Source organism: Lampetra planeri, chromosome 34, assembly GCF_965212315.1.
Source record: "Lampetra planeri chromosome 34, kcLamPlan1.2.h2, whole genome shotgun sequence".
Classification (NCBI taxonomy): domain Eukaryota; kingdom Metazoa; phylum Chordata; class Hyperoartia; order Petromyzontiformes; family Petromyzontidae; genus Lampetra; species Lampetra planeri.
The window spans coordinates 8726385-8739686 of record NC_136140.1 but is presented as its reverse complement, the minus strand read 5'-3'; the positions used below and the strand labels follow the sequence as shown (position 1 = coordinate 8739686).

General features: G+C 43.4%; 1 protein-coding gene across 2 annotated transcripts in view; it reads right to left on the bottom strand.

Annotated features, from left to right (window-relative positions):
* Positions 1–7493: 7493 nt before the first annotated feature.
* The window catches only part of PLXND1 (plexin D1), a 108710-nt gene continuing 102901 nt past the window's right edge, over positions 7494–13302 (bottom strand). For both annotated transcript variants that reach the window (XM_078610662.1, XM_078610663.1), the window contains exon 36: positions 7494–12906. In XM_078610662.1, the coding sequence (XP_078466788.1) occupies positions 12790–12906 (117 nt within the window). In that variant the 3' untranslated portion in view covers positions 7494–12789. The remainder of the gene's footprint in view (positions 12907–13302) is intronic.

Below are 13302 nucleotides of genomic sequence, written 5' to 3'. Positions count from 1 at the left end.
CAGCCACGACAGCTGTATCAAGTAAATGAGAGATTGCAGGAGTTACCACTGCGTTTATATAATGGTTGGAGAAGGTGGTGGGGCAAGGGCCGCATACTTATTATTAATATGGTAAGGTGAGGCTTGAGACTAAGAATAGACTGCATAACAAAGGCTGAGCCTTTGTTATGGAGAGGTGCGGTTTGTGACTCAACCTGTAACAGGGAGACCACCACTAGACATGGTAAAACTGTGATGGTTGTCTGTCAAATAAGTTGGCAAATAAGTGTAGTTAAATCTTTTTTGCATGGTTAATCACATCTTTCCAATGATTACTCAGTTTCTAACCGTCATCACGGTTGAAATTATGTCTGTGTTTGTATATTTGTATGGCTTCGTGTACAAACCTTTGATGGTAGCCAGGAGGTTTGCAGAGAACCTTGGTCTCGGAAAATACAATTTCATGAGAGCCCACCGAGTTGTAGCAATGATCGGCAACGGCCGAAGAATCAGTTCTGCCGTGTTTCAGATCTGACTTGTGCTCGCGGACACGATCAGAAACATGACGTTTCGTTTCTCCAATGTAGCAATCACCACAAATGCAACTCAATTTGTAGACTCCAGGATACTGTAAGTCAGGAACGACATCCTTCACAGATGAAATCAAATCACGGATTTTATGCACTGTACTGAATCGGACTTGGATCTTATGTTTGTTTAGAATTTTGGAGATCTTTTTGGTCACGCCTGCTATGTATGGCAACGTGATAGTTTTGGTCGGAGTTTCATGTGGCTGTTTCTGTATGGTGGGAGAAACAGCTTGGCGGATAGTGCGGTCAGAGTATCCGTTCATCCTGAGGGCCCGATGTACATGTCTTAATTCACCGGCCAGGTGGTGTTGGTCAGAAATGCCATGGGCTCTGTGGTATAGCGTTTTGATGAGAGAATTCTTTTGAGATGGGTGGTGGTGGGAATCCGGTTTCAAGTAGGAATCTGTGTGGGTGGCTTTCCTGTAGACAGAATGTCCCAAGGATCCGTCAGGCCTCCTCTCAAACAGAATATCCAAGAATGGTAGTTTACCGTCTTTCTCCACTTCCATGGTGAATCTGATGGATGGGTGTCTAGAATGACTATATCATCTCTCTTTTTTAGGTCCGCGAGTTCAGAGCGTTCGTTTTTGCTGATGTTACTAGTGGGTTTCTTAGCATTCTTAAGAATAGTAGCTATTTCAGCTCTTGCTACATCCGCATGGATGTGTCCTATGCCTCTGAGGGCTACATCAATCTTAGAAATCATATCCTCTACTGGTATATATTTAGGGGTGACGGCGAAATTTAGTCCTTTGGCCAGTACCGTTTTTAGATTGTCAGAAATTGGGATGTTACTCTGATTAATCACGGTCTTGTTAACATCCAGCTTTGCGATGTGTGGCTCTGGTTTCTTCTTAGATAGGAGGTTGAATTTAGAAATCAGGCTAGTTATTTTACCTGCGTGACTTTACCTCTCGGCAGACAAGGGCAATGCCACGGTCATCATGGATAAAGATTCATACAACAACAAAATCCTGGACCTTCTTAATGATGGGAGTTACTCCAAAATTAAAAAAAGATCCCACTAAAAACCTAACGACAAAAACCAACAGTATCATCACGAGTTCGACTTCCCTAATCGAACCAAGCAAACGTCCCTCTCTAAAACCATCGGCGGCTAGACCTCCCAGACTCTATGGTCTTCCCAAAATCCATAAAAAAGGCACCCCGCTACGACCCATCGTGTCGGCGATAAACTCTCCTACGTACAAACTAGCCCGTTTTCTATCAGATACTCTGCTCCCCTTCACAGGCAAGACCTCTTCGGCAGTACTCAACTCAACCCAATTAGTCTCTATGGTTAAGGACATGGTACTATCTCCTGATGACATCCTCGTCAGCTTTGATGTAGTATCTTTGTTCACCAAAGTCCCAGTACCGAACACCCTAACAATAATTGAGGACTTAGTCCAACATGGATTGATTTCTGATGTACCTGCGCTGGTTAGGCATTGCCTCACCAACACTTATTTTACCTGGAATGGCACCTTCTACAAACAGAATGAGGGTACCCCTATGGGCTCCCCCTTGTCATCAGTTATAGCCAACATGTTCATGGAAAAGTTTGAATCAGACGCCATCCAGACATCCACCCTGCGTCCTTCCTTGTGGAAGAGGTATGTGGACGACACTTTCGTCATCTGGCCACATGGCCTCCCAGCATTGAACCACTTCTTGGACCACATCAATTCTAGACACCCATCCATCAGATTCACCATGGAAGTGGAGAAAGACGGTAAACTACCATTCTTGGATATTCTGTTTGAGAGGGGCCTGACGGATCCTTGGGACATTCTGTCTACAGGAAAGCCACCCACACAGATTCCTACTTGAAACCGGATTCCCACCACCACCCATCTCAAAAGAATTCTCTCATCAAAACGCTATACCACAGAGCCCATGGCATTTCTGACCAACACCACCTGGCCGGTGAATTAAGACATGTACATCGGGCCCTCAGGATGAACGGATACTCTGACCGCACTATCCGCCAAGCTGTTTCTCCCACCATACAGAAACAGCCACATGAAACTCCGACCAAAACTATCACGTTGCCATACATAGCAGGCGTGACCAAAAAGATCTCCAAAATTCTAAACAAACATAAGATCCAAGTCCGATTCAGTACAGTGCATAAAATCCGTGATTCGATTTCATCTGTGAAGGATGTCGTTCCTGACTTACAGTATCCTGGAGTCTACAAATTGAGTTGCATTTGTGGTGATTGCTACATTGGAGAAACGAAACGTCATGTTTCTGATCGTGTCCGCGAGCACAAGTCAGATCTGAAACACGGCAGAACTGATTCTTCGGCCGTTGCCGATCATTGCTACAACTCGGTGGGCTCTCATGAAATTGTATTTTCCGAGACCAAGGTTCTCTGCAAACCTCCTGGCTACCATCAAAGGTTTGTACACGAAGCCATACAAATATACAAACACAGACATAATTTCAACCGTGATGACGGTTAGAAACTGAGTAATCATTGGAAAGATGTGATTAACCATGCAAAAAAGATTTAACTACACTTATTTGCCAACTTATTTGACAGACAACCATCACAGTTTTACCATGTCTAGTGGTGGTCTCCCTGTTACAGGTTGAGTCACAAACCGCACCTCTCCATAACAAATGCTCAGCCTTTGTTATGCAGTCTATTCTTAGTCTTAAGCCTCACCTTAGCATATTAATAAAAGTATGCGGCCCTTGCCCCACCACCTCCTCCAACCATTATATAAACGGAGTGGTGGCTTCTGCAATCTCTCATTTACTTGATACAGCTGTCGTGGCTGTGACGGTACCACCTGAAGACGGAAGCTTGTGTTGCCTCCGAAACGTCGTGATTTTTATTTTATTTTACTTTTTAATGTTTTTTTACCTACGTGACTTTACCGAAAAAACCTAAGAATATGGTAAAACCTAGTGTTGAAAATCTGATTTATTTATACTGGAGGAGGAATCCCATGAGCTATAAATCTTTGTACTGTTGGTCTTTTATCGTTCTCTGGTCTAACACTGGTGAGAGAAGGCTTTAGACGTTTCGGGCAATATCCCTTTTTCGTATATATAGAGGCCTGGGAGATATAATAAGATATAGGAGACTTTTAACCATGGGGCCTTATAAGAATTACATTTAAACCACATTTCCTGATTAAACTTTTTTTTATTAGAGGCTCTTGAGTGACAAACATGTCAATAAACTAAAAGTGTTTCTCAATAAAACGAATTTGTATGAAAAGAATAGTTATCCAATGTTTGCTGGTACATTGCATTCTGAGTGGACCTGTTTTAATGAGGGCAGTGTAATATGTGAAAACAGCTTCGTCGGTCATCGGATTCCTCAAATATAAATAAAGATTCTGATTCTGATCGATTACAGAATAGTACTGTATTAGCATAATCCACTTCGTGATTGATCACCTGCTGATTTACACTTTGATGCAAACGGGAGAGTCTGTGTTTGGCAGGGAAAGTGTGACTGGTCCTTTGAGATACATTTGACTCAGGAATTCAAACACAGATTATCACAGTCAGTCAGTTATTTGGGAGACATTCGTCACTGATTTTAAAAAAAGCCGTTGCATTTTATCACGGTCGTGCAAAGTCGCAATCCACCCAACATCCACCAAGCACCTGCACACGAGCAGATTCCATCGTTCCATCTCCTACGACCGCCAATGTGATGTCGGTCAATCAGCGCAATTGCTTCCTCACAGTCACACTTGATGGCTTTAATGGATTTAAAATGCGCAATCAGCTCGACGTCATTTTCACGAGCAGCCCTGACCCTATTCCTCTGACGAGGGCGAGTTCATACATAGGGGAACCTTGTTTGAATTCCCACACTAATTTGAATGTATTAGAGTGTACTGTATATAAAATGTATTTACATCTCCGTGTTAAATTTATTTTAAATCTAGATTAAAAACTCGTTTCTTTAGAACTTATTTTTTGTGCTTATTTTGTTGTCCTTCCCCCCGCCACGTACTGTGCGAAAGAAGTTCAACCTACAGTACATGTGTGTATATTGTGTAATAGGCGTGTATTGATGAGGCCTTCATCCGCCAGTGGATAGATCATGGCAGATGACGATAATGAGTTTCATACTAAAAGCACTCAGGTGTGCCATAGTTTGTGAATTAAGCTCATATACTCTTTGTTTCTTTCGGTAAAGTCACGTAGGTAGACATAAAATAAAACAAATCACGACGTTTCTATCGCAACACAAGCGGTCGTCATCAGGCAAAAACTGATGACGACCGCTTGTGTTGCGATCGAAACGTCGTGATTTGTTTTATTTTATTTCTAACTGTTTTTTTCCTGATGACGACCGCTTGTGTTGCGATTGAAACGTCGTGATTTGTTTTATTTTATTTTACGTATTTCTAACTGTTTTTTTCCTGATGACGACCGCTTGTTTTGCGATCGAAACGTCGTGATTTGTTTTATTTTATTCTATTTCTAACTGTTTTTTCCTGATGACGACCGCTTGTGTTGCGATCGAAACGTCGTGATTTGTTTCATTTTATTTCTACCTACGTGACTTTACCGAAAGAACCAAAGAGTATGGATTCTTGCAGTTACGAAAGCTTCAAATCAACATGTAGCTCATGTCAATGTTTCTTTACTTACACTTCTGATCTGGTCCACAAGAGAGCGCACTAAGACTCCTTTTGGCGGCTGAGCAACAACACATTAAAGATGACCTCTGAGTCGGCTCTATGAATGCTGGCACAATCAGCCGTAGTTGTTACATTATTAATCGCCCAGACATGATAGCAGTGATTTTTTAAAAAAGCCAGGCGACACATTCAATTTAAGGCAGGAAAGGCCTATAACGTTCCAAGTTAAGAGCTCGTGTAAGCATTCAACTGTACATGAACACTCAACACATTTGTCCATAACACCGTCTTTAAAGAAAATATATACCGTGTGTAATAGGCAATAAACTCTTGTTAAATAGATATAATAGGAAATTATGCCAGTTCTATATATTTTTTAGTTCATGCTTGTGCACCACTGCCAACGCAGGATCACCAAATAATGTCCTTAAATCGTACAGTAATTCCAAGCTGCACTTTGCGAACACATTAAGTATATCCTGATAAGCCTGGCGTTGGCATTGCCATCCAGTTACGGCACAGTGGTCACTTTGTTGTACGGGCTCGCATTAAGACACTTAGCTATGCCAACGATTGTGAATTCATGTTGAATTGTTCGATCGGGAAAGCAAGCCGATTTAGGGGAAATATAAATCTGACAACGGCCATCCGAAAATGCATTCTTGCTAGATGTTCTACAGTTCAGTTGTCTTCATATGGAACTCCTTGATTAATCTAGGGGTTTCGATTTTGGTTTCTCAAATCAAACACTTTTTTTATTTTCTGGATTATGGGACGAACCCCGAAATTGTAGCCGCTGTCAATAAAGTTAAGCAAATCTAGCCACACACACACGCACCTACCTACAGGAATATAATATACTATACGGTGTGTATATATATTCAGAATGAAGGTGGCGAATGCGGGACACATACTAAAGTGGGTCATGGCTGGAGATGTGACGATGAAGGTGAAAATGGAAGAGAAGAGAGTGGAAGAGGGAGGAAACGCAACGGCTGGTGGGCAACTGGACAGAACTCTCCATGACAAACACTGAAGATCACGCAAGGTAGAACGTGTCTATCTTGGACATCAGCCGTTAGTGATGAGGATGACAATACATATATTTTCAGAACTATAAACCCCATCTCTCAAACCCAATCTGGCTCTACCATATGTTATATTTGTAATGTAAAGAAGACAATTACGGGGGATGTGATGACACAGTGATTAGCACACCGCGCCACGAACCCGGCAATCTGGACTCGGGATTTTCCCAGCCATGGCTAACATTAGCGGCAAGTGAGATCTGAACCAGCCCTGTGCCCTAACTTCACCAAACCGCATCGAACAGTCTGGTGAAGTATGTTCAAACAATCCACATGAACGACATGGCATGGCGAGGCATTCACCCAGCAGTGTATTGATGATGGGCTGTGAATTAAAAATGATAAGATTATATGCTTCGGGAAGAGTTGCTTTCTTGCAGCATGTTTACAGGCAGAGCTTTCCCTACATGTATGGGTGGTCTAAGGGGTGGTTTGCTCGTTCTCATTCACCTCTGCTGCCCCTATTGTCTGGAACTCCCTTCTACCATCCATCTGTGCTGTCGGCTCCCTGTAACTGTCCAACCCAAAGCACAATACATTCTTCTTTTCCTCTCTCAATGAAATAAATACCATCCCCCACTGCTTATGAAGTGTCCTAATACGCGTGCGCATTTATACGCTACGGGCATCCAAACTGTGTCGTATTGAGACGTGGCTCTGCCGGGTCACTGGCAAGCCCTGCCTTGCATTGATCTCGACGCCGTTAGCAAATGGCAGTTCACTGTTCGCCCTACTTGCTGAAACCAGAATCACTCGTCGGCGCAGAACGCTTGCCACCATTCGGCGTCTTCAAATGCTTTGACAAGGGGATGACCTGACTGCCTTCCCGTTTCAAACAGCAGAAGGAAGAGCACTTAATTTTGCTTAGCTTGCTTCCTGCCCTTTCCCACCGCCTTGACTCCGCAGATAACAAAGCAGACCCTTAAAATGCTTCCCTTTCCTGGCTTCAACGAGCTGGACTTATCAATCTGCGCCATCCCTTCCTGCCACTGGTGGCAAGTTGACTGCGAGCAGAGCGAGCCACCGGACCGTTTTCAGAATGTTTTTCAAAGTGTGCAAGTTGCATGGCGAGACGCATCCTTGTAATTATATTCAGAGGGACACTTAGATGAAATAACGTATGCAGGTTAAACGCAACATTTTGACTGCAACGAAGAGTAACAGTGCGACATACCATACAAAAGTCTTAATCAAGCACTAGTTCGACAAAGGTCTGTAAATAATATTTTTTTATTATATGAAAACATACAGTACAAATTGGCAAAATGTTAATGGTATTAATAAGGAATGGACAACGAAATTCAGTGTATGACATAACATTAACACATGCTTAATAATACTGGAATGGGTTGTGGCCGTTTGGTCATGAAAGTCACATTGTTTTTTTAAATGCCATAAAAAAAGACATTTTAAGAATTTCACACATGAAACAAACCGTATAAAATATTCGGCATTTTGGCGTATAATAGCTAGCTTGAGACTTTTAATAAGTGAGTGCTCATTAAAAATCAAACGTCCGCACATTTAAAAGAGAGCATGTACATGCACACACAGTAGACCTCCTCTTATCCGTGGTGATGTGGGGGACAAACATCGAAAATCCCTATTATCCGCAATTGTACTCCACTTATTCACAAAAAAGATCATGGATAATCGCGGATTTTTGGAAAAAAAATTGGGAGCAGGTAAATAGAAGTATTTGGCAGACCCTACAGCTCATAGCAGATCGTAGGAGTCGCTGGTAATAGGGTCACGGATAATAGGAGTTATACCGAACAGCGTTGGCTGGAAAGTATTTTTGTTTTCAGTGAGCTTTACCTCACGTGGCATTAATTCCAAAATTCAAGTCACCAAAAATGATAATATCCTCCAGAATATACTCCACTTGTTACGATTTAAATTACAATTCGACAGTCATCAACGACAGGCTGCCAACCCCGAAAGTTTCTCCTACCAAACGAACAAAACTTAAATAAGCGCCCACACAAAAACGTAAATACACCAAATTTTCACACTGTGGCCATCCTGTGCCACGCGTGCGTACGTTCGGTTAAAGCCAGAGTTTTGATTTCATCTGAGTTGTTCTGGATCGGTGACCGGCAAAAAAAAATGCACTCAGCATACCACATCCGGTATGCCTCCTGCTATGTGCCGTGGCTGCTAAGTCACGTGCCATCCCTGTCGAGTTTGTGCTGCGAGGACTCTGAACTCCGCCTCTGGTATTTCTTCTGCCGTGAATCACAACGGAGGCCCGTTGTGCCTTGGTATGACGGAAAAACCCGCAGGACTGACACAGTGTAGGGGAGGCCTTCATCCAGCAGTGGATTGACAATTATGAGCACAGATGAGCATCTACTAAGCAACAATAGGCAACAACGTGTAACTTCAACATTAGTGTAGTCCCCACGCTTCACAGAGATAAAATAATAATAATAATAAAAAATCAAACGTGAAATATGAATATGTAAGCATTAGTTCGCAGTTCTTAAGCACAGATCGTTTGATTTAATCACTTTAGACATTCATCAAAAAATTTAAGCTTTCTCACGTCAGCCCACAAAAAAATAATTTGTGCAAAAATTTTAAATACATTGATTTTTTTTGTCTTCTTGCATTATATTGTGCTAAGCATGATTGAAATGTTACTTCACAGAGCCAGTCTGTATAGGAAAAAAAAGCCCTTATGTTATTTATTATTCAGTTATAATGTGATTTCGCGACTTCAAGTTACAATACAATATCTCCAATCATCTTTTAAAATCAGTAGTTTAATTTTCTCCTATTTTATAACTATATATATAAAAGCACGCGCCCCTGAAGTGATAAGAGGTTTGATGATTGTAACTTTCTAACACTGAGGTAATGTACAAGGCAATATCTGCCGGGCATCAATAAGAAAACATCTGTTTCGGCTGCAGCACTGCTAAAGTGTGAGCAGGTGTAAACTCTTAACTCGGGTACATTCTCACGATTTCAGGTTTTCCCCAAACAGAAACACAAAAAAACACGACATTTCTACTCTCGAGTCTGTGGGCACCATTCCTTATCCAACCCTCGTTTCCACATTTACTTTTTTTACACCAATGCTAGCAACTATCACTGCGTAGGTTTTTGTTTTTGCAGTTGTGGACGTAAAGCTCTCTGGCGCGTTTCCGGGTCGCGTTGTTGTTGTTCGGCACGTTGTCCGTCGTTTTTCTCAATCGAAGAAGCGCCCGGTACGTATAGCGAAACGTCAGCTCATCGTGCCGAACACAGCGGCATGATCCCCACAAACACATCAGAGAGCAGTGTCAGTGGCTACGTGTACTCGTCTCAAAAATCGTTGCGCGAAACAAATTTGTCGGAAAATTCTACACGTGTAGAGAAATGTTTATATATATATAAAAGACTGCGTTGGGAGTGCAATAGGGTGCTACTGAAAAAGGTAGTAGTCATCAATACTCTTTTTTTTCACCAGGAACATCCTGCTTTGGGATGTCTGCCCAGTTCCTCTGTCAAACATTTCCGCGTATTGGAAGAAACCGGAGCGTCCCGGGAAAATCCTCAGACATGAGGAAAGGGCCCTCACACTCTGCGGTACAAGTCATGGGGCTATTTGCTGTGCCGCACGTTGGAGTCTCACACAGCGCATAACTCTCGACATCAGGGTTCTTCAGCTAGATTTTTCGACGGCCCAAAAATGAGCACGTGCTGCCAGGCGACGTGACGTAGGTCCCCGTCATAGTGTCATGTGCACAGGCGTCATGACGTCACGCGGTGTCGTGACGTCGTAGCGTCTGTACGTGACCACCCATGTTGGAGCTCTCGTCTCCAGCTCTTTCATCTCTCTCTCTTTCTCTCTGGGTTATCTCGTATCTCACTAATCTGCATACATGTATGTCTCGGCAGGCAATCGTTTGGTAAGCCATTGGTGGCCGGTGGGCTGCCAGGTGAAGAACCCTACACTAGACTACGAACCCTAATCCGAGTACAACTCAACCACCACAACTTTGCTGGATTATAAGCGCGTACCATCCGATGTACTAGGGGCATGACGAATTCACCCAATATTCAACATGTCTGGACACTCGATAATTTGTCTTCATTCAGGGTCACAAGTTGATTCATGTGTAATGAATCAAGTGTTTCACATTGTGTTTCGGTGTTGATTCATGTGTAATGAATCAAGTGTTTCACATTGTGTTTCGGTGAGCCCATTGCTTACGACATATGAGCCGTCCATAAACGACGTCACGCGATTTTGGACAATTTTTGACCCTCCCTTCGTCACACGGCGTCACAAAAAGTCCGACCCCCCCTCAAATATGACGTCACAAAGCTCTGCCCCCCCCCCCCCCAGTAAAAATAAAACATGCTTCAAATCGCTTTAAACTATTGTCATTGTAGTGCGTATTTAATGTGGCGCTGCACTCTAATGTTGTAGGAGAAAATATTTATATAAAAAAAGTCTATTTAATTAAGTACAACGTGTTGTCTATATTTATTTAAAGTTGCGCATTTTGATGTGACGTCACATCTCTCAACCCCCCCCCCCCCCCCATCGTCACACATCGTCACAAATGTCTGATCCCCCCCCCCCTAGGTGCGTGACGTCATTTATGGACGGCCCCATATATACGAACCAACAAACATCGACTCTTACACGCGTGACTCGTCGCACGCATCCCGAGGTCGATCATGGCCATTACTGGCTGAATCCATGCTTCGTTTCGCCTTTGATGGACACGACTCTGCCACCACATCTGGACATTATGAGGGCACCGGTTTGTAATGTTTACGTGCTTCAGCCTGTGTCGTTGTAGACAAGCAGGTGCCTCAGGTTAAAAGTACTTTTACAGATCGTTAATCACAAGGCATGTAACAATAGATGACCCCAGCAATTCGATGAATCGTCACGATTCTTGGTCACAATTTTACTTAAACTTCTTCATCGTATGGCGTTTGCGTGGTTTCTTTTATTGGTCTAATTTGTCCAGAATTTTGTTTTCTTTTTCGATTAGGTGATCAAAACTGTAATGACGAGAAAACCCCAATCACAAGAGAATCATGGTGCAGAAAGAAAACACCCCGAGCTTCAATCAAGGTCGTAAAATGTGTCAAAAGTACACAACCTTTGTGCATATGCAATAACATCTTTAGCATTTCCTGCATAATTGCATTGTGCTCCTCCTCTGCTTATATTTACTGTTTATTGATGGTGATCTAAGACAATTTCGACTTCTTCAGTAAATTCTGATGGTTTTTTGCACGTTAACAAAGACCATGTGCTTTTTACATATCACTAGCATATGTATCGTGCGTGAATTACCAATAAATTATCCTTCCGTGCACGATCCGATGCTGCGAGAATCAATTTCAATCCGTGAAATTATGGTTCGTTACATGCCTACGAACCATTCGACGGGCAGACTTCAGCACTTCACATTAACCGAGGGCACAGCTCCACCTCCCAAACTGATCATTCTGTCGCCAATAAACACTGCATTTTTAAACAGGAAGCAATACAAGGCAATTGCATGGCTAAAGTGCAATCTACGCAGACTGCATCGTTCGTGTATACATTTTTTTTTTGCGCAGCAAAAATTTACTTACAGGTTTTGCGCACTCCGCACCACTCGACAAACCAGGCCCAGCACATTGGACGGGGAGTCATCACCCTTTTTTAGCTGAATGCAAATTGCAGAAATTCCACGGTGGAGTAAATTCACTTACCCAACAGAAAACTATCGCTCTTCTCTCATCACTTCCCCGGCACTGCCTTGCCACGTCATTGGGTGAAATCCTTCGTTTCACAGTTGAAGTGGTCTGTCGTGCAAATGTAAATAGCGAGCTGTCCATTATTTATCGACGCTGGGCGTAACTCGGTTACACGAACGCTTCGATGCAACCACAGAACGGGGCAATGTATCAGCTGTGAAATGTGCTATTTCAATCGAACAATTCAGAAGCTTCCCTCCACAGCTTGTCTGCCGTTCTCCACCGATCGTGAGATGCAATTTGATTGAACGACGCTTTGCAAAAACGAAACGTTATTATAATGAAAGCGCAACCTGTAAAATAAAATAGCAATGCTAATGCAAATATATATTTTTCAGCAGGCTCCTGCTACATTGGGTGTTTAGCTTCATCTTTGGAGGAAAACCTGAGTGCGCAGACAAAACCCACCACACGTTAGACACGGGGGATAACACTCAACAATGCCATCTCCTGACGACGCCGTGCAACTCCACGACTACAACGCCTGGCAAGCCCCGATCTAAGCGCTAAGCAACGTCAAGGCACTGCTTAGCTTCCGAGATCCGATGAGATCAGGAGCATTCGGCATGAATTGGCGGTAGCTCGTTCACCCAATGTAGGTCGGTCCACCCAGTGTTTCCGGAGAGGCGGTCTTGGAAAAATAAGTCACGCTTCTTTGCATTATTTCCAAGAACCAATGAAAGATTGAGAGAGATTTGGTCACACAGTCGGTCCACCTGATGCTCTGGGCCCGGCGCTGCTTGGCGAAGGGGGTCACACTTCGCTGCAGGTTTCATAGATGTTGTCTTCCATGAGGACGATGACCTGCTCAAACTTGTGGGCCAGCTGCATCTTGCGCGTCGTCAGATTCTCTTCCAGTGAGTCGACGATCTGTCGTGGAAATGCCACGCGCACGCACACACGCACAAAGATTTAGAACGACAAAGATCCGTTGTGTAGCCTTAATAGACATTTGGGGCAAGTGCTGTTAGTGAGCACCTATGAAGGCCGGAACAGAACACAAAGGGGTAAGTGGCCAACACCACGCCTGACCGCCTTTGTCTCCCCAGTGGTGATGTTTACACACCACACCAGGTACTCATATGAGGCTGAGTCAACCGAGGGGGAGGCCCAAGACTGGTTCAGTTAATCGTCACTGGTGTTTGCCGTGAGCGGGAATCAAACTCGGGTCGCCTGGTTCGTAGCGCAGCGCGCTAACCGTTACACTACCGCTCTCCCATACACACACGCACACACACACACATCATACACACACACACAGAACAC